General features: G+C 45.9%; 1 protein-coding gene across 1 annotated transcript in view; it reads left to right on the plus strand.

Annotated features, from left to right (window-relative positions):
* The first annotated feature begins 7,711 nt into the window (after positions 1 to 7,711).
* Positions 7,712 to 20,812, plus strand: part of LOC105875022 (guanylate cyclase 2G-like) — a 30,337-nt gene continuing 17,236 nt past the window's right edge. The window contains exons 1-9 of the mRNA XM_076010374.1: positions 7,712 to 8,095; positions 9,534 to 9,882; positions 11,291 to 11,400; positions 13,442 to 13,621; positions 15,082 to 15,226; positions 17,598 to 17,733; positions 18,631 to 18,740; positions 18,788 to 18,802; positions 19,391 to 19,554. Of these exons, the coding sequence (XP_075866489.1) occupies positions 7,712 to 8,095; positions 9,534 to 9,882; positions 11,291 to 11,400; positions 13,442 to 13,621; positions 15,082 to 15,226; positions 17,598 to 17,733; positions 18,631 to 18,740; positions 18,788 to 18,802; positions 19,391 to 19,554 (1,593 nt within the window). The remainder of the gene's footprint in view (positions 8,096 to 9,533; positions 9,883 to 11,290; positions 11,401 to 13,441; positions 13,622 to 15,081; positions 15,227 to 17,597; positions 17,734 to 18,630; positions 18,741 to 18,787; positions 18,803 to 19,390; positions 19,555 to 20,812) is intronic.

The following is a 20,812-nucleotide window of genomic DNA, read 5'->3' on the forward strand; positions in this document are numbered from 1 at the left end:
ATGCAGTTCTACAGCTCCACCCCGTTTGTGAAGCACTTCCCAGACTGCCTCTTAGCAAACTTGGGAGGTGTAAGTGGGAACGATACTTTCGACACCCAAATGTGGGAGCTGGGCCCCAGGACAAACACTCCATTCGGCCTTTACAATAAGCTTGGAAGGTAGTTATGATTTGTACACGTGAAAAATAGAAGCTCAGAGAAATGGCACCACCTTCCTGAGATCCTATAACTCACTAACAGGGTGGGGATGGTGATGGAGGGGGAGTGGCAAGGGTTATTTATTAATAACTTCAGGCTAAAGTAGAACTACCTTTTGACTGAGCAATCCCACTACTGGGTATTTACCCAAAGGAAAAAAAAGACATTTTATGAAAAAGACACCTGCACTGTAATGTTTATAGCAGCCCAATTCACAATCACAAAGATGTGGAAACAATCCAAGTGCCTATCAATATATGAGTGGATTAATAAAATGTGGTATATGTATATCATGGAGCACTAGTCAACCATAGAAAATGGTGAACTATTACCTTTTGTAACAACCTGGATGGAACTGGAGACCATCCTTGTAAGTGAAGTGTGGAAAAAATGGAGAAACAAACACCACATGTACTCACTACTAAATTGGAACTAATTGGTTAACACTCATGTGCACATATGGTAGTAAAATTCCATGGAAATCAAGCAGGTAGGAGGGAGGAGGAGGGGATGGGTACATTCACACCTAATGGGTACAATGCACACTAACAGGGTGATGGACACACATAACTTTGACTCAAACTGGATGAAAGCAATTCATGTAACCAAAACGTTTGTACCACTGTAATATTCTGAAATAAAAAAATTAATTAATTAAAAAAATTAAAAAATAAATGTCAGGCTACTTTGCAAAGCCAAGCAACTTGCAGCTTGTCTCTGAAAAGTAGCCTTTTTTTTTTAGGAAGTACAGCTAGTTGCAGAGCAGATTTTACAGCGGTTTGAGGGGATGAGTCAGGTAGGACACCAAATGTTATTTGAAGGTCTTAGAAGATATTTCCAGATTCCAGACACCACTGAACCTAATGAAGTCCTTGTAAAGAAAAGTGGAACTTCTCCTTTTAGTAAAAACTTCTGCCCTCAACATCTGGGAGATTCATATTAAACCTCTAGATCTTTTGCGTGAGAAGATTTCACTGGATTTAGATTATAGAAGAGCCACAAAATAATGCTTACCGTAAGCACTCCAGGTGAGAAGGAAAGGAAAGGCACACCACGGGGCATGGGGAACACTTATTTAGGAAGGATCTTAGGCTGTCTTGACCCATAAACCAAGTCTTTACAAGTCAGGCAACATGACCCACGGGGCTAGAGAAGAAGAATCCTAGAACTACAGGCTGAATCTATTCATGTCAGCTTAGCAATGATGGATCAGAAAGAAAGCAGGTGAGACATCCCTCCCTAGAGTGAACAACAGGGCAGAGGTTGTGAGGGCATGCAGTGGGCAAAAATAAGTCTGCGATAGACTGACCTTTAGCTTCCCACATGGCAGAACTGACTTTGAAGTTTATCCTTCTATGGAGATATGAGAAGGAAGGGGCAAAGTTCCTAACAAGGGTACCATTATCAGCCATCAGAATTACATACCCTCCCTTTTCCTGGTTATCTGATATTTCAAAAGGCTAATGGCACCCAAAGTACAGATTATTGGGCAGTAATCTAAGGTTCTCATGCCAGATCATCTCTGAAGACCTTCTAGATAGATGACCATGATGGTCAACATCATTGAGCACTTCCTGTGTGGTGGCAGCACTGTACTAAGAGCTTTGTCTGCAATATTTCATTAAATTTCATAGCAACTCTATGAAAAAGTCATTACTGTTATTTGGAAGAAGAGGAAAGTCTAAGAGAGGCCAAGTAACTTGCCCAAGGTACACAGCCAATAGTTGGTCAGGTTTCAGAGTCTGATTTTGAGCTCAGCAAGAGCTTCCAAAGAGCATTTAAGAATCAGATGGAGCACTCTGGGAGGCTGAGGTGGGCAGATATCTAAAGGTCAGGAGTTTGAAACCAGCCTGAGCAAGAGTAAGACCCCATCTTTACTAACAAAATAGAAAGAAATTAATTGGCCAACTAAAAATATAGTGAAAAAATTAGCCGGGCATGGTGGTACATGCCTGTAGTCCCAGCTAATTGGGAGGCTGAGGCAGAAGAATTGCTTGATCTTAGGAGTTTGAGGTTGCTGTGAGTTAGGCTGACACCATGGCACTCTAGCCCGGGCAACAGAGCCAGACTCTGTCTCAGAAAAAAAAAAAAAAAAAAAAAAAAAGAATCAGATGGAAAGTGAAAAGGTCCTAGAGAGAGGTATTGGCTTAGATTCCCAGGACTGTCAACAATCCCATAGGAAACATCACTGTCTCCCAGGGAAAAGTAGCTCCGAGTGACTATTTAAACCTGCACTGTTCAATACTGTAACCACTACCCACATGTGGCTACTGAACTCTTGAAATGAGGCCACTTTGAATCGAGATGTGTTTAAGTACAAAATACACACCACATTTCAGAGATGTAGTCTGAAGAAAATAACATAAAATCTCAATTTTTAACATTGATTACATGTCAAAATGATAATATTTAGCATATTCTCAGTAAATATTCTTAGCTGCTCTTTCTACTCTTTTAAATGTGTCTGCTGGGAAATCTTAAATAGCATATGTGGCTCACATTACTTTTTGGGAACGATGCTGATTTAGAAACCAGAGGTTCTTTGACTTAATGCCTACAGGCTGTAAGCAAAAGGTGGTGTTGCCTAGTGGCAGCAGTCAACGTGTTGTAACTGCTCCGGGCGAATTTTTAATTTTTCTTTCCAATAACCAGCCAGAGCTTCAACATCCCATTTAATGCTGGAAAGCTAAATACGTGCGTACATGTATATGTTAGAAGCTATAAATCCAGACATCTTCAGAAACCTGTAACAGTGCTGTCTTTTACCTGTTTCTCTGGTTTCTGTAGCGGCAGTGATCTGTTCCTTTGTGTTAACATGGCATCCATCCAACAGAGTTTATGACCTTTTGTCTGAAGCAACAGTCCCTTACTATAAAACTGCTACCATTTACTGGCCATTGTTGCATGCCTGGCATCACGCTGTGAACTTTACATCTATTATTTCATTTAAGCCTCGCATAAGGTCGTCAGGGTAATTACGAATGAGGAGATTGGGTTCAGACAAGACATGGCTTGTCCAAGCCAGTTTTTCTCATTTCAAAACCTGTGCTCCCAGGCATTCTGCGACATTGCCTCCTACAGGAGGGTCGTGGTGAGAAGCCGTGGCTTCTATGTCATAGATGGGGGAAGGATGGCACCCCTCCCTCCTCACCAAGCTTTTGGGGATATCATCTTCTGCTGTGCAGCCTTGGTTTCCCAGGCCCACCGTGTGGGGAGAACCGCACGGAGCGCCCGGCTACCCGAAGCGCCCGGCTAGTGAGCTCGTTGAGAGCCTTTAGCAGGAGCAGGGAGGAAATAAATGCCAGGAAGTAGGAGGGCTTCTGGTCTCTCCAGACAAGAAGCTGAAGAGGGTGGAGGCGTCAGAAGGGACATCCTGCCTCACTTGATTTTTTAAATTTTATTTTTATTTTATTTTTTAAGACAGAGTCTTGCTCTGTTGCCCAGGCTAGAGTGCCGTGGCGTCATCATAGCTTGCTGCAACCTCAAACTCCTGGCCTCCAGCCATCCTTCTGCCTCAGTCTCTGGAAAAGCTGGGACTACAGGTGCACGCCACTAAACCATGCTAATTTTTGTATTTTTTGTAGAGATAGGGTCTCACTGTTCCTCAGGCTGGCCTTCAACTCCAGACCTCAAGCAATCCTCCTGCCTCAGCCTCCCAGAGTGCTAGCATTACAGGTGTGAGCCACCACACCCGGCTCTGCCAACTCTAGATGTCTATCACCAGAGAGAAGCTCCAAGCCTAGCATCACTCGGGGCACTGATGGACACACAAGGAGAAACGTGTTCTATGAGTCAAAAGTGTGTCATTTCACAAGATCAGGAAAATGGGCTCCACATGTACTCGCCATCAAATTGGTACTGACTGATTAAAACTATGGTGCTCAAATGGTGGTGGTGTTCACCAGGGATTGGGGGGGGGGGGAGACCCACATCTTATGGATGTGGTGAGCGTTGTGGAGGGGAAGGGCATACCTCTAACCCTTCTTAGGGACAGGCAAAGATATAAAATGTAACCAAAATGTCAAAAAAAAAAAAGTTTATCGGGTGTCGGGCAGGTGGGAGGGGGAGGATGGGATGAGTGTATACTTACGTAATGAGTGCAATGCGCACCACCTAGAGGATGGACACGCTTGAAGCTCTGACTCGGGGAGGGGGGGTGGCAAGGGCAATATATGTAACCTTAACAATATTTGTACTCCCATAATATGATGAAATTAAAAAAAAGTTTGTCATTACCAAGAAAGATGTATTAGGACACATTCTTTAGTCGTTCAGTGTCTGGGACACTGTGACAACAAAGGTATTCTTGGAAAACTTCAAATTTTATGGAAAGTGGCTTAGGAATTAATGACATTACTCTTAATCATACAGTGTCTTTGAATATTGAGTACCTGGAACAGGCAGTCGCCTGTCCTTCTTGCTCCCTGCAGGAAGTTTTTGCTTTTCATGCTAAGGCTTTATAAAGAGCAGAGGGGAGGAATAGTTAACTGGGATGTAGGAGTGAAGACTAGAAAGTAAATATTCAGAAATCTGGCATTTATGCCAGGCCAACCTGCTAAACTTCAAATTATATTGGTAGCCAGGAAAAAACTCGATTGTTTTAAGTATTGATTAGAAGCCCTAGATTTTCAGAAGTAATCACTCGCATGTTAAAGACTCATTTCTTGTGCACACAGGTGTGAAAAGGAGCCGATGTTAGCAACACAGGATAAATATCAGATGGTCGAAGGACACAGGAGACAGGTTGGCCTCCCACGATGGAGGAATTCTCTTCCCCTTGCACAAAATTTTTCAGAAACAAGATCAGAGTGTTCTCATTAGCTAACCAAGCCTGGAGCCACACTTAACCTTCTAGGAGTAGCATGTGCACGGTTACCCAAAGGAGTGGCTTTTGAATCCCAAGGAATTCGCTTTGTCGCAGGCAGACTTAAGACACTTGATCTCTCAGTTTGAACTTAACTCCACTTTCCTATGGGATGGTTGGTACCCAGTGTGCTATGCCTCCAGGCATGTTCCTGTTAGGAATCTGTAGGCCAGACCTCAGAAGAAGCTTGCTAACATCACCCCCCATCCCCTGCCCACCCGGCCAGGAGTACAGTGTTCGGGTAGTTAGGGGTTCACCGGAGTCCTAAGATCTTAGGGCAAGAAGCTGATAAAGTAAGACGTGTCTGCCCTCTGCCATTTCCCCACTTCACAGATAAGCAGACTGAGGCTCAGGTGCAGTCCTACTGACCTGGGGAAGCCTGGAGTGCATCTGTCTCCGGGAACACACCGCGAGACGTGCGAGGATGTGAGCAGGTGCTCCTCACTGTCTCCCAAGCAGGCCAGGCACCTTTTCCTGCCTCTTACCTGCTCCCTGGAGGAGAATTAGAACCCACACCTTCCCAACCTTCACTTTTCCTCTAAACCTGATCAGGCCGCTGGTTTACAAATGGAAGGGAGGCGGGGGCAAGCAGATGGGGAGGAAGGGCAGCTGGGGACACACTGGAGGTGTTACTGCAAGCCCACCATCCTGGATACAGCTACCCTTATCTCATCTCCAATGCTGAACAGCTGGCCCCGTATCTGGTTTATGGGCTAGGCCGGTTAGCACTGAGGACACCATAAATCAGGCAGAAAAAAACCCTCCCTCTGTAATAGTCTCTTTAGGAAACGGAGACGGGATAAAGTAGGTAGGAATTAAAGAGCACCTCACTGGAATAGGAGGCCACGCTTCGAACCCCTGGTGGCCAAGCGCAGATGACTTTTGTTCCAAAGCATCATCAGATGAAATAACGTGGCTTCTCTCAACCCTACTGGTAACTTCTAGCCATACGGGTCCCCTAGAAGGGAGGAGGGCTGGAGAAGCAAAGTGGAAGACAGCAAACTGGCTCCTGCAGACACAGTCCCTACTACAACCCCCCAGCCTGGTTTAACCTCAGGCCTTTCCACTCCAGCCCATCAAGTGCATCACACAAATTGGGCTTGTAACTATGGCAACGGTTTTCCACCCGGTGATGGCTGTTACCTGGACCACTGCATCTCTGTTTCTGATCGCAATGAAGAAAGGGAAGGGGCTGAGCTCAGCAGAGAATAATTAGGGCCTACAGAGGGAAGCTGGGAGTCTAGGAGTGTGGGGGCCCAGGCCAGTGGGGCTGCTCTTGACCTAAGGAATTAAGACAGCACAAGTTTAACCACCTGTACTTTCCTTCCATGAGTACAAATCTGTAGGGTTTATTTTTAATTAAAATGTTCACTTTTCTTCCTTATTGCAAAGGCATGAAGAGCAAAAAGTATGAAAATTAAGATAAGCAAAGCAAAGAAAAAACCACTCATAATTCCTATCACACAAAGAGAGCCACTTTTAGTGGTTTGGTGTATGCGATCTTTTGTATGCAATGTTTTGTGCATTAAAAAATACAACTAAGGCCGGGCGCTGTGGCTCACGCCTGTAATCCTAGCTCTTGGGAGGCCAAGGCGGGCGGATTGCTCAAGGTCAGGAGTTCAAAACCAGCCTGAGCAAGAGCGAGACCCCATCTCTACTATAAATAGAAAGAAATTAATTGGCCAACTGATATATATATAAAAAATTAGCCGGGCATGGTGGCGCATGCCTGTAGTCCCAGCTACTCGGGAGGCTGAGGCAGAAGGATCACTCAAGCCCAGGAGTTAGAGGTTGCTGTGAGCTAGGCTGACGCCACGGCACTCACTCTAGCCTGGACAACAAAGCGAGACTCTGTCTCAAAAAAAAAAAAAAAAAAAAAAAAAAAAAAAATACAACTAAATGTTTTCTAGTGTGCTTCCTCACTTAACGCTGTGGATATTTTTCTAAGTGAATAAATATACATCTAAGATGTCATTTTTAACAAGTGCATGCTACTTAGTTGTATGGATTCACTACCTAGTATCTATCCAGGCCCCTACTGTTAGATATAAAATTTGCATTTAAGTTTTAACCATTAGAAATAACACTGGTTAAATCTGATCATATGATTTTATTTCTTTAGGATAAATTCCCCAAATCAGAATTTATCTTCTTATCATTTATCATCTTATCACTTTGAGGAAGACCCCATTATAATTTTATCCCCATTTTACAGATCAGAAGATGAAGGCGCAGAGAGGGGAAGTGATATGTCCCAGGTCACATAACTAACACGTGATACAGTCAGAATTCCAGCCCAGGCCATCTGACGACATCTGTGTGGTTTCCATGATTCTTATTTTACCAGTGGAGAGGGACAGAGGGGTCATGTGACTTGCTCAGGAACATGAAGTTTGTCAGTGATGTCATGGGATTAATAACCAGGGTCTTGCAGATGCCCTATTCTGGCCTCTTTCTGCAAGACTGCTGCTTCTAGATCATGTTAAGACAGATTCTGAAAAGGGAGGGCTTGGATTAATTAATAGCACTGAATAGAAGGCAAGCTGTGATCCCCAAGGAATTCTATACTATCATATAAGTTTGTGGCATGAGTGGTCAGGAGGCTGAGCCTCTCAGAGTTCTGCAGTGATACCGGTGTTAGCTGCCATCCATGGCTCCCAGGACAGGTCTCGAGGCCCCACTTGAATCTGGGCTCTGTTTGGGGGTTGGATGCCACGCTGACCACCCAGCACTAGTTCTGATGCTGTTTGCCAGTGTACTGGTGACATGGCTTGAGGCTGCTAAATTCACTGTAGGCTTCCAGGCTCCCTGGAACATCTCCCATCCATTCAGTGTGCAAAGGCTGGGTGCAGGCCTCCAGATTGCCATGGACAAGGTCAACTCCGAGCCAGCGGACTTTGGAAACCTCAGCCTGGAGTTCACTTACACCAACTCAGCCTGCAGCACCAAGGAGTACCTTGCTATTTTTATCAACCAGGTCCAGAGAGAACAGATTTCTGCCCTGTTTGGACCGGCATGCCCAGAAGTAGCAGAGGTAGAGTATGTAAAGTTCTAGAAATTTTGGCTGAGTTTCCACTGGAAGGGGTGGTCTTAAAGATGATGGCACAGATGTGAATAATCTCTTGACAAGGATCACATTTTTATAACAATAACCATGTTGATCTTGGGTACCTTTTTGTTGAGATGTAATTATCCCATGCAATTAGAATAGTTAACATTCTCTTTAAAGAAAACCTTTCAAATCAATAATTGTTAGTTGCCTCACCCTCTTCCTCTTTCTGTTGATTATTTGAACTTGGTGCTATTGTGCATAGACTGTAATTAATCACTCTTATGTCACCAGCTATGTGGCTCAGAAAAATTAAGAAGAAAACAAATGCTTGGTTTTAAATAGAAAACTATCAAGTGTTTGAGTAGATTTTTCTCTGGTGTGTATAACAAATTATCCAGTGATGGTGAAAGTAAATGGAAAAGAATAAAGTATGATAGATTACATAAACTAGAGCAAGAAAATGAGGGAAACGAATGATTTGCATTTGTTTGGTTAGTGGGATGAGCTTTGTTGGTGTCTTTGAGCCTCATACTGTCTCAGATGTTGATGTAAAGGCTAAATAGGAACAAGCGTCACTGGTCTCGCTCTCAGAAATATTGCAAAGCTGTCACTAGTTGGAGCTGTAGAATTAAGTTCACATTTGATTTTGAATCTTGGTCTCTCCCTATTTGACACATTTTAAGCTGCCCGAAGCCTACTCATTCTTCAAAGTCAAGCTCAAATGCCATGGAGCTTTTCTTCATCTCTTCACTCCCATCCCCTATACCCCCAATTTCCCAACCGGAAGTAACTTCTTCCTTCTCTAAACTCCTATAAATCTATTGTTTATAAATCTTGAAGGGCATATTTAACTCTAGTGTTATTTTCATATACTTTAGTTCTTGTAATAAACCATGTGCTCCTTTAAGAGCTAGGTCTCCAAAGTCCCTTGTGGTCTCCTAATGAAAAATGAATGAGAAATGAACAAGGAATACCTTAAGAAAGAAAGACAGAGAGAATGAGTAGCTGTGGGTGTGGGCTGGGGAACCATATTGCCTGAATTTCAATCCTGCTCCACTGCTTGCTAGCGATCTAACTTATGTCTTTGTGTCTTCATGTTTGATTGTTAAAGGGAGGAGGGGTAATTAAAATAACTACCTTATAGAAATCTAAAAGCTGAAATGATAGATGTAAGCTCCAACTAGAGCACTTGGCACATAGTAAGCACTCAATTAATACTCACTTTTGCTATTTTTGTCCTCTGAGGTCTTGTATCCGCAAGGTGGATCCAAGACAGTATCATCAACATTCCAAAAGAGGGAGTCCAGTATGACCCATAGACTCAACTCTCTGAATCTGAGCTTTATGAAGATACCTTACAATGGGGATTGAGTGTTCATAAACTCAGTTATGGAAAGACATCGTTTTGGTTCCTTTCTAGGTTATTGGTTTGTTGGCCTCTGAGTGGAACATCCCCATGTTTGACTTCGTTGGACAAATGGCAAAGCTGGAAAACCACATCCTGTATGACACCTGTGTGAAACTTGTGCCACCCACGAAGGACATCGGTCATGTACTCCGGAAAAGTCTCCAGTACCTGGGCTGGAAACACATTGGGATGTTTGGAGGCTACTCTGGGACTTCCTCCTGGGATGGAGTAGATACATTGTGGGGGGTCGCAGAGCATGAACTCAAATCCCATTTCACTCTCACTGCCAGCATGAGATACACCAGCAACAGTCCAGTTCTCCTTCAAGAGAATCTTAGGAGTGTGTCATCAACTGCCAGGGGTAAGTAGGAAAAAGCCTTTTGTCACTTATGTTTGGGGGGACAAATAGGGCAAGCAGATTGGAAGAAACATAAGAACTCCTCCTTTTTCCATAGGTATAAAATGCAGACTGAAGCAGAGTACAAACTGATCTCATTCTTTGCTTGATATCAACAATGAAAACTTAGTGGGGTTTTTTTGTTTTTTTTTTTTTTGGTCTAAAGTTAAGTCCCAGATGTTGTAGTGTTATGATGCACAGAGTTAGTTCTGGAAGCATCTTCCGGGTGGGCTGGGTCCTGGACTTTGTTCAGAGCATGGGCTCTGTGGATAGACAGACTTAGGTTTGAATCCAGCCTTTGACACTGTCTAGCTGTGTCCTCCTGGGCAAGTACCTTAGCCTCTCTGTGCCCTAAATACTTTATCTGTATAATGGAGATAATCATCCTACCTACCTCATAGAAAACTGAGAATTGAGTAAAGGTCTTCCTGTGAAGTGCTTTGCACAGTGTCTAGACAAGCAGTTGGCCAATATAAGACAGTTCTTCAAATGAACTAAGCTCTTTCTGGCCTTGGGACTTTGGGGCTTGCCGCTCCCTCAACCTGGAGTATCACCTGCAGCCACACACCACCTACCCAGCACTCCTTCTGTGGGCAGCTTCCTCTCATCCTTCCAGACTCGGCCTGGAGCCCACCTCCTCAGAGAGACCTCCTTTCCCTAGCATTCCCCCTCACTGCCTTAGTATCATGGCATCCTTTCCCTCCTTCACTCCTTAGAATCTTAAAATAACTCTTTAATCTGTTCACTTGTATACTGTCTGCCTTCTGGCTTGCTCACTGCCGTATCCTGTGCCTAGCACAGTGCTGGCACATGGTTGCTGCTCAGATAAATAGCTTATAATTTACTTAATTAAAAAAATAAATCACTGCTTCATTTGTGTGTCCTAAAATGAATGACGATGTGATTGAATGCAAGGGAAGTACATGGCTTAGTCCCCCCCCATCCCCCAGCCCCCAGTCCAACTCAGAAAGTCCAAAGGCCCTTGATTCTAGGTCCGCCATGGACTCCTCCTAACTGATGTGTGCCCGACAAGTCACAAGCTAGGTCCGCTCTTCTGATTTTTGAGTCAATTATATGAAAGAAACTAGAGCACAGGGACAATCTCAAATTTTTCATCTTGTTCATTGTAGGGGAGCTGCAGCAAAGACTTTAGTTCTGCGAGGCAAAAGGCACCCATTTGTATATTGCAGGCTTGGTTCCAGAAGTAAACACTTGGGGAATAGTTTAGGCATTCCTGTTTCCCAAAGCATGCCCAAGGAAAGAAGTTTCATTTAGAGTGGTTTTAGGCTAGACTTTAAAAAGAGACTGTGTGTGCGGGCACATACACACACAAGCATGTGCAATTGCCTGACTCTGTGTTTCATTCTTATAGTTATCATCTTAATCTGCAGCTCAGAGGATGCAAAAATTATTCTGCTGGCTGCAGAGAACCTGGGACTCAACACCGGAGATTTTGTCTTCATCATCCTGCAGCATTTGGAGGTGGGCGCTGTTGACCATTCAAGGCTCTGGTAGCGGGAGGTAATGAGTATGGAGCACTTGCTATAAACCAGAGGGTATTAGCTTCCTGAACACCCACTGCAACCCTAGGAGGTAGGCACTCTGGGGTCCTCATCATAAAATTCGGAGACTAAGACTGAGCTGGAAGAACTTACCCAGAATTCTCTTGCACAGCTGGTGAAAGGATGAGCCAGGCCTTGAATTAGGTCAGCAAACACCAGCCGAAGAACTATTTTTACCTGGTAGTTGAGACCTTCCAACACAACTCTCAAACCCAGTGGCTCTCACTTCTTTTTCTTCTACAGCCACCTCCTTGTGTCCCTGCTGAAGCTCTAACAAAGGCCTGGAGAGACCAACATACTGGTCCAATGAGGCAATTGTTAGGTGGTTTGATTCTTTTGGTACTGATGGGAGTGGCTACGATACCATGTGCTTACTATGAGTCTTGAGTCACATATTTCACATGCATTATTGCAATTGATATTCCCAACAGCTCTGTGAGGCACATTGTAATACACATGCATGTAAATTCTGCACTTGATGTTTTCAACGGACTTGGCAGGTAGATATTATTAGCATTCCAACTTACAGAAAGAAAAATCAAGGCTTAGATAAGTAAGGTTCCTTACCTAGGATCTCAGAGCTCCCAAGTAGCATAGCTGGTCTTCCAGGAGAGGAGGAAGTGCTGGGCTCCTTTACCCCCTCATCAAGTGCAGTAATGCATGGAAATAATGCATATAATATTAGCCTCTCAGGGCTATTGTGTCTGCGCATGTAACCACCACATTACATTAGCAGGCATCTAAAAAAGCCACTTGCTTTTTGCTAGGGTTACACTGTACTATTTTTCCAGCAGTTTTATCTTTCTAAAATGAGCTCATTTTATATGATCACAAGAAGCTGAAACTAGGACACAAGGGAGTAAAGGAAGCTGATATTAATGTCCCAGATATCCCTTTCTATATTATGATTTTTTTTTGAGACAGGGTCCCACTCTGTCCACTGGGTTAGAGTGCAGTGGTGCCATCATAGCTCACTGCAACCATAAACTCCTGGGCTAAAGTGATCCTCTTGCCTTAGCCTCATGAGTAGCTGAGATTACAGGTGTGCACTACCACACTGGCTAATTCTTTTCTGAAAAAATTTTCATAGAAATGTGGGTCTTGTTATTGCCCAGGTTGGTCTTGAATTCCTGGCCCCAAAGTGCTAGGATTACAGGCATGAGCTACCATACCCGGCCATATATCATGAAATATTTTGGAGCACCAAAAGTATCTTGGTTTCTTTGAGTGGCCAGCTGGAATTCTAAACTCAATTCAGACTTTCCAGAGTGTCCTCCTACCTTCCTTTTTCTTGCTACCCACCTCCATTTCTGTTCACTTTCCCCTTCATCTCTGCCTTTGGGTGGATGAAGAGAGGACAGGAGGGGCCACATCTCAGTATCACCAGGGAAGCCCTTCCAAGCCCCTGTTGCTCATTCCCCAAACCTCGATGATACAATTCCAATTGGTGTAAGGTGGCACAAAGAAGATAGAACTAAAACTACACCACACAACGTCCAGGCAATTGAATTCATGCAGCTTGAAGAAAGAATAGCATAAATCCATTTTATAAAATTGTTCCCAGTGTAGGTTTAGGTAGGAAAAAACCAAGCTATAGAACAAAAGTATAGTGCCATGCAATTTATGCAAAACTCAATGTGTGGGTATATATTATTCATAATAGTAATGATATAGCTGATAATGCTAACAAAGCACTTAAGCCACAAAGCAGAAAAGTATCCCGACCTTTCCAAGTTTCCACACTTGCCATTTTTGTTTGTTTATTTTCCCCCCTGCCCCACTGTTTATATGCCAGCTAGAAAATGTGGACCTTGCATTGCAGCCCTTCTGGAATCATTGTGTTTTTCCCAGCACTAGAATGTAGTGGTTCAAATTCCACAAATTCCACATTGCCTTAAATGTGCTTCCGTTGCCCAAGTTATTTCCTGTAGAATGGTGACATTTATTTTATTACGTTTTAGGACAGTTTTTGGAAGGAGGCATTGACAAATCAGAAGATGACCCACTTCCCGAAAGTCTATACGTCAGTGCTTCTCATCGCCCTGAGCTCCTACGGAGAAGGGCGAGAGGGCTTCCGGGAACAAGTGTACCAGAGGCTGAGGGGGCCGCCCTTCCGCAGCACGATCTCCTCGGAGGAGCAGGTCTGACGCGGGGGCTTCCTACACAGGCCCCACCTCCCCTTCTGTGACCATACTTGTGTTTGGCTTCTGCGTATCTCCCCCTTATTTTCCCTCGCCCTTCCCCACCACCCCTTACACATGCACACGTACACACACACACACACACACACACACGCACATGCAAAACACACACACACTTTCCCACCTTCCATGCTCAAAATAAACAACAGCTTGATGCTCTCTTGTGAAATCAGTAACCCAGGACCACAGAGGAAAACTGAGGTTACTGGGTGAAAGGCCACTGGCTTTTGGAATCATAGACCTGGGCTCCCATCCTGCTTCTGCTATTTGCTAACTGTGTGACCTTGGAACAAATTGCTTAACCTCCTTATACCTCAGATTCTTCATCTATTAAATGGGCCTGAGAATGGCATCCCCCTCCCAGGCTGGGGTTTTGAGTATCTAATAACATAATACAAGCAGATGGCAGAACAGACACCAAACGGTAGTCAGACCACGACAGTTTTTCTGATCAGGGAGATGAGGACTGCCAATCGAGATGGCGCAGTCAGAGGCGTGGAGCTAGGACAGGCCCGGGCAAGCAGATGGGCTGGCACAGGTTGAGGACTATGGGGAGAGGGGTTATCAGCCAGTGCTTATCTCAGTATGTGTGGGATGATGAGGCAAAGCCTCTGGCTCCCACAGAATGTTTATTCTAGAGAGACTTTTGTCCAGAGTTGGAGCTCTTTCTAGGGTAAGGCCAAGTGGAGCTCTAGGGTGACAACAGGCCACTGATGACAGGGGGTTGGATTAGGAATGACGGGGACAACTGTGGATCCCAACACACAAGACAGGAAGACAAAAGAACATTTGTGGAGCCATCTACTAAGTGTCAGCTCTGCACCGTGCACCATGCACCGGGCAACCGTGCCTGGCACTTGTGTTTTCATTGACTAAACCAATAGAAGACATCATGGGTTAAACACCTACTACGGGCCAGGTACTACAATAGGTAGTTTACCTATTCTGCCTCACCTAACTGTCATCATACTCACCCTAACAGTGGTATTATCCCCATTTCATGAACAAGCGAGCTGAGATTCAGAGGGATTCAGAGACATTACAGAACTTACTCCTGGTTTCGTAGCTGTAGGTAGCAGAGCCGGCCTAGCTCCTATATCTACCCTCTTTTACTTAAACCATATTCCCTCCCAACTGTGGCCTAAAGAGCTGTTCCTGAAGGATCTTGTGATCTAACTGGGAAATGAGACATCAATAGGAACGTGAAGACGGTGATGTCCAGACATAGCACAGGAGCGGGCATGTGGTGGCCCCCGCTCTGCTGGGCAGAGGAAGAACGTGTGTTACTTTCTGTTCCACGGTTAAGAGGGCGGAGAGAGATGCCTCCCAGCTAAGTGCTGCATGGTGACCCAGAAGGCCATGGGCCTCTTTAAACCCCATGTCTGTGTCTCTTATCCAAGGTGAGCCCGTATTCTGCCTACCTCCACGACGCCATCCTGCTCTACGCTCAGACAGTGCAGCGGGTGGCACAGGCCGGCGGGGACGTCCTGGATGGGCGGCAGCTGGTCAGCAGCCTACAAGGTTCCAATCGGACTGTGATGCGGGGTAAGTGGCCTGACTGCTGGGTGTTCTGAACTCAGGCCGGCTGCTCCGATCCCTGGGGGCTCTGAGATGCTGGGCATGCGGCTGAAGGCCTCTTTTAGGGCCTGCCCGACACCGAGCTACAGAATTCTCTTTCTCGTGGAAATTCTGGTCTCCCATAGGGTGGTTGAGGTCAGACCTCTGGGCTGCCACAGTCCATTCATCCTGCTCTGCCCAGAAGGCAGCCCAGCACCAGGTGAGGGGGCCTCTGGACACCTTATCCCCTCCCTGCATGGAAAGTCTCCCAGATAGCTCCTTTCAAACTAAATCCACCAAGAATAAAACTCAAAGCTGGGCACAGTGGCTCATGCCTATAATCCTAGCACTTTGGGAGGCTGAGGTGGGAGGATCACTTCAGCCCAGGAATTCAAGGTTAACGTGAACTGTGATTGGGCCACTGCACTTTTGCCTGGGTGACAAAGAGATCCTGTCTCTTAAAAAAAAAAAAAAAAGGAAAAAAAAGAAGAAGAAGACAACTCAAGAATGTGAGACCTGCCTCCTAGGGTCACTTCCATGACCCTTCCCACCTGTGGCCTTTGCGCTGAGGGCCCTGGCATCACAAACCTCTAAAGATGGGGTCTGATTTCATTTTTACTTTCCTTTTGGGGTTGAGTATAAACCTGGGAGTGAACTGCTTTGAAATCACTCTCAGAGCTGACCAACTCCTTTGATCTTTCTTGTTCCAGTTTTCTTATTTGTAAGACAGAGATAACACCTGCTATCACATACAATAATAATAATAACCAGCATTTAGGGAAGGCTCACCTTACACCAAACCAAATGCCAAGAGCGTGTGTATATTACCTCATTTAATCCCTCACAACCCAGGAGGCAGGTACGCCTACTATGCAGGGAGTAAACCAAGGGCGCAAAGGTTATGTAGCTTGTCTAAGGTCACAGAGTTATTGGACAGTGGAGCCAGGAGTCAAAACAAGGCCTGCCTTCTCCTGGACTTATGTTCTTTGCTGTCGTATAACACTGAGAAGCAATGAAAACACAGGTTTCATTGTGTTTTCATTGTGCCATAGTATGTGCCAAATGCCTGGCACATACTATGTGCTCATTAAATGGTAACCATTTTTATTTCTGCTTTGGCTTACCACTCACTTAATAAATTCCTACCTAAAATTTCTCTTAAAATTTAAAGAGAGTTGCCAAGGCCTACTGTTTGGAATGCTTATAAACTCAGGTCACATTTACCTTATTAATACTTTTTGCAAGTGAAAGTAAATATATATTCTATCCTTCCAGACCCTGAAGCTTTAGCTTAAAGGGGGTCATAGCTGGAGGGGGCGGGTCTTTCTGCTCTTAATTTAATCCCCTCTGTTGGACCAATTTTTTCCCACTTTCCTTCCCTTTTAGAAATTACTGATGCTGGAATTAGGGGAGAATGAGAAGGGCAGCGAGGTTCTTTAAGAGCACGAAGCATCTCACTTTGGCTCCTGGGCTCCTTTCAGGGATTCATAGCTGAAGGACCCTCCTTACCCCTTGCAAACTGGCTTCTGTTCCCCTGTGGGCTGCAGGACTGGCCCTGGCAGAATCAGGGTACTTGTCTCCGTTTCTTGTGTTCATTTCTGCAACATGGTGGCAACCACCCCACTAGCCAGTGCTGAAGGTCTTTTACTTCCATTCCGGAAGAGGGGCTCCTCTAGGAGACCAAGTTAGGGAAGGGAGCCCCCCAGCCCTTCCCTCTTGGCTTTGGTAATTTTGTGTCCTGTCCCCAGTGGGAACAAATCAGCAATAAGTCCTTTGTCAGAGCATGTGCCCTAGGCTGGGGAGTGGAGGAGTTTTGAGTGGAGTTTAGCACAAGAACAAAGAACAAGCGGGGCCAGGACTGATCACTCTGCCAAAGCCTCACCACACACCAAAACCAGAAAGCTTGCAAACTTGTGCCCTGAGGGTCTGGCAGTGTGGGGAGGGGGTGAGGGGGGTGGACAGGAGGAGGCAGCTGTCCCTCGGTGGCCTCCTCTTGTCACATCTTCTGATTGTTTAAAGAAAGCATAAATCTGGGGTTTTATGTGAAATTAACTGGAAACTAACTTTGTTTTCTTTTTTCAATGCTGGATGGGGCTCCCCATTGTAGGCTTACTAAAATACACCCACCTGTTCCATGTGCCCCTTGAGCCATACCAGGATGCCACCTCTGAACTGTCCTCTTCCCATCGCTGTCCCCTGTTGACCCTGTCTCAAATTCCCTGAAATAGCAAAAACCTGGTACCTGGCTTCCGGAGGCTGTTGGGGCAGGGGGTTCTGCCGGTGTGAGTCGGGCAGGCTGGCACTTCAAGCCGTGTGTTCCTGTGTCCTCCTCACCCTGTGCAACCTCCTGTCTTTCCAGGAATCACCGGCCCTGTGGTTTTGGACTCCCAGGGGGAACGGCACATGGATTACTCGGTTTATGCTCTACAGAAAGCTGGGAACGGGTCCCTTTTTCTTCCTTTTCTTCACTATGACAGTTATCGGAAAGCAATCAGGTACTGGCAGGACATTTCTGCAAGTTCAGATCACCTTCCAGGAAGAGAGGTGGGAGGAGCCAGGTTGGGTTCCAGCCCCAAGAATTCCCCCAAGTAGCCTGGCGCTCTCTGAACCCATAAACATCAACTTTGGGCCTCTAATGGGATTTTGGCCTTGACTGTGGGCGTGGCTTGAGCATTTCGGATTCAGTGTAGAATGCAGCACCCCACAGCCGCACCTCCAGGGGGGCCTGGGCCCGACTCCGGCGGAGACTCCAGCATTTGCTGCCAACTGTTGTTCCTAGTACTCAGCAATCCGCAAAAAATTCCCTGCTTTTGTTCTCTCAGCTACAAATCAATGAGAAAACTAAAAGGAAACCTCAAACTCAGTTCAATTTTTACCTCTGCCCACTGCCAGCACCGGCAATCCTGATTTTATCTGACTTTTTTCTCGGCTACTCTTACAGAATTTTAATGTATCAAAATGGGCCGGGGAAACAAAGTAAGCATGGAAAACTGCGTCCTCAGTATGTGGGGACAGGCACACTCCATGTAGAAGGAGACGTTTTGGTCTGTGAAACGTCCAGGAGCTACAGAACAAGATGTGTCTTGTCTTATAACATAAGTGACAAACCCAGCAATGTTGAATCAAAAGAGACACGGCTGAAATCAGAAGGTTGACGCAGCTATTCTACCGGCAAAAACATACTGCCTTCCTTGGATTAGATTACCTGAAGGCTGGATTTGGAGAGTCCAGGGCAGGTGGGAAGATTGGGCAGGTCAGCAAAAGTTTGAGTTGAGAGAACAAGGACTGATTTTTGCCAATAACATGCACATTTCAGTTGCCCCTGCTGCACATGAGATAGAGAGTAAGTAGCATACATCCAGTGGACGCTGACCTTCATGGTTTTTTTAAAGACCCGCAGAGAATTTCTCCACTGTTACTTGGCCCCATGGCTCCCTTCCTGAAGACCGACCTGGCTGTGGATTTTATAATGAGCTCTGCAAAGCTGAGCCTGCCGCTGGGGGTAAGTGTGGCTGCTTGGGGAAGGTAGCAGGAAAGGATTCTCTATAGCAGGGCTTCTTTACAGTGGCAGCTCCCTTGACATTTTGGGCCAGATAATCTTTGTGTATGGTGGTGGTGGGAGGGGACTGTCCTGTGTATTGTAGAGTGTTTTTGAGGAGGAGGAAGAGGAGAGGAAGGGGGAGGAGGAGGGAGAGGGGAGGGGCAGGGAGAGGGAGGGGAGGAGGACCCCCAGAACTTCATTTCTAGGAGAGGTAGAAAGAGTCTGGGCAGGGGAGTATGGCCCAGTGGTTTGGAGCCCGGCCCTGGAATGAGACAGATCATGCCTGGAGAACACCCCTAAGGAGCACACATAGTAAATGTCTAAGAAAAAGTGGTGGTGTTATGAGAAGTCACATTATTGTTTCTCTACAGTGAGAGTTTCTCTGCGGAGGGGAAGGTGAGTGCAGTTGCCATGGGAACTGGAGGGGTAGCCAGGAAAGGATTCCTGGAAGGGACAGCCTGTGTGACAAGTCTGAGTGGACTCCGTATGTTCCAAACCAGATGTACCCCTGAGCAGCCTTTGGGTCGCCTGCGTGGCAGGGCCAGCCTGGGGCAGGGATGTGCCCACTTCTGCTCTGAGGCGGGCCTGAGCCGCGTGTCTCTACCCTCCAGGTGTGACTGCTGTGACTCTCACAGTGACGCTCCTCGTTACTGCCTTGGGAGCTACCATCGTAGGGCTGATTTTAAGGATGCAGAGGGGAAAACTGCAGAGGCAGGATAAAGACATCTGGTGGCAAATCAATTATGACAACATCACCATTCTTCCCCAGAACAAGGTGAGGCCACGCATGACCCAGAAGTCCACTTTCCTGGTCACTGCTGGCGATTTGTGGAAGGGACCTCGTGAGAACAAAGGGCTGACTCATTTGTAAAGTGGGCACTTCCAGCAGACTCTTGAAGACCTGAGTTTTTGTTCTAGAACCAGAATTCCCACTTTCTTGCTGAATATCTCTGAGAACCTCACTTCCCCTCCCTGAGACTCAGTTTCTGAATAGTCACGAATCACTGATAGTCTCTAAAGTTTCCTGCAGCTCTCGGTGTGAGAAGTGCACATCCTGTTCAGATATCAACGCTGTCTCCTGGGGAGCATTTAGTTATTCTTACAGACACATCAATGACGGGATACCATAAAGTTCGTTTGCTCTGCAAACACCTGTTGACCACCCACTGCAGGCCAAGTATGGTACAAGGCATGGGGGTGCCTCACCTTCCCCGCAGGTGGAGGGATCAGGTCTCAGCAGCAGGAAAGGCTCAGAGAGGAGGTGACATTGGGGAAGAGTTTGTCAGCAGTGACGAGGAGAGAAGTCACACAGGCTGTACCAAAACGTGGGATGCTCCGGGCTGGGAGGCTGAGCTGGTACCCAACCATGGAGGCTAAGACCAGGAGACTGGGATTCATTAGAGGCTCATTTGCAGATGTCCCTGTGTGTTCTTGAAGGTGACTCTTCCCACTTCAACCAAAGCAGCTCTGCTTTGATCCTCCTGGTTTCTACATTATGTAACACAGTATTGCCCCTTGCCCCATAGATGTGGAGGGGAAATATTGAGAGTGGGGAATATGTAACAGAGGGAATGGCCTGGAAAAAAAGGGGGCAGAAAGATTTTCTGTCTTTTTAAAACTTCCCCCACTGTTTTGGGAACTTAGAGCCCAGCCGGCATCCCTGAGGTAGGTTAAGTCTTTTGTTAAAACTCCCAAGTGGCCACCAGCCCCCTGGTCAGCTGGCAGAGTTCACAGGCTTCATTTTTTGGCAGAGATGGGATGATTAGAATAGTTCACCACAGTAATTGCCTGAAGCTGAGAACCCTCCCTTTAAAAGCTCTGATTTCTGCCTGTGTTCAGGAAATTTGGGATTTTGAGATGAGAAGGTCTGCCATATTTCCTCCTTTGCCGGCAAAGTAAACTCTCTCTTTTCCTCCTCAAACTGCTTGTCCTTGTTATTCAGCCTCATGGACAAGTGGCTGAGCTATCAGTAACAATTAGGGTTCCAGGTAAGACTCTCCTTGAAGATTAGGGACCCTGTGCTTTGGAGGTGT

This window comes from Microcebus murinus, chromosome 14 (assembly GCF_040939455.1).
Source record: "Microcebus murinus isolate Inina chromosome 14, M.murinus_Inina_mat1.0, whole genome shotgun sequence".
NCBI lineage: Eukaryota > Metazoa > Chordata > Mammalia > Primates > Cheirogaleidae > Microcebus > Microcebus murinus.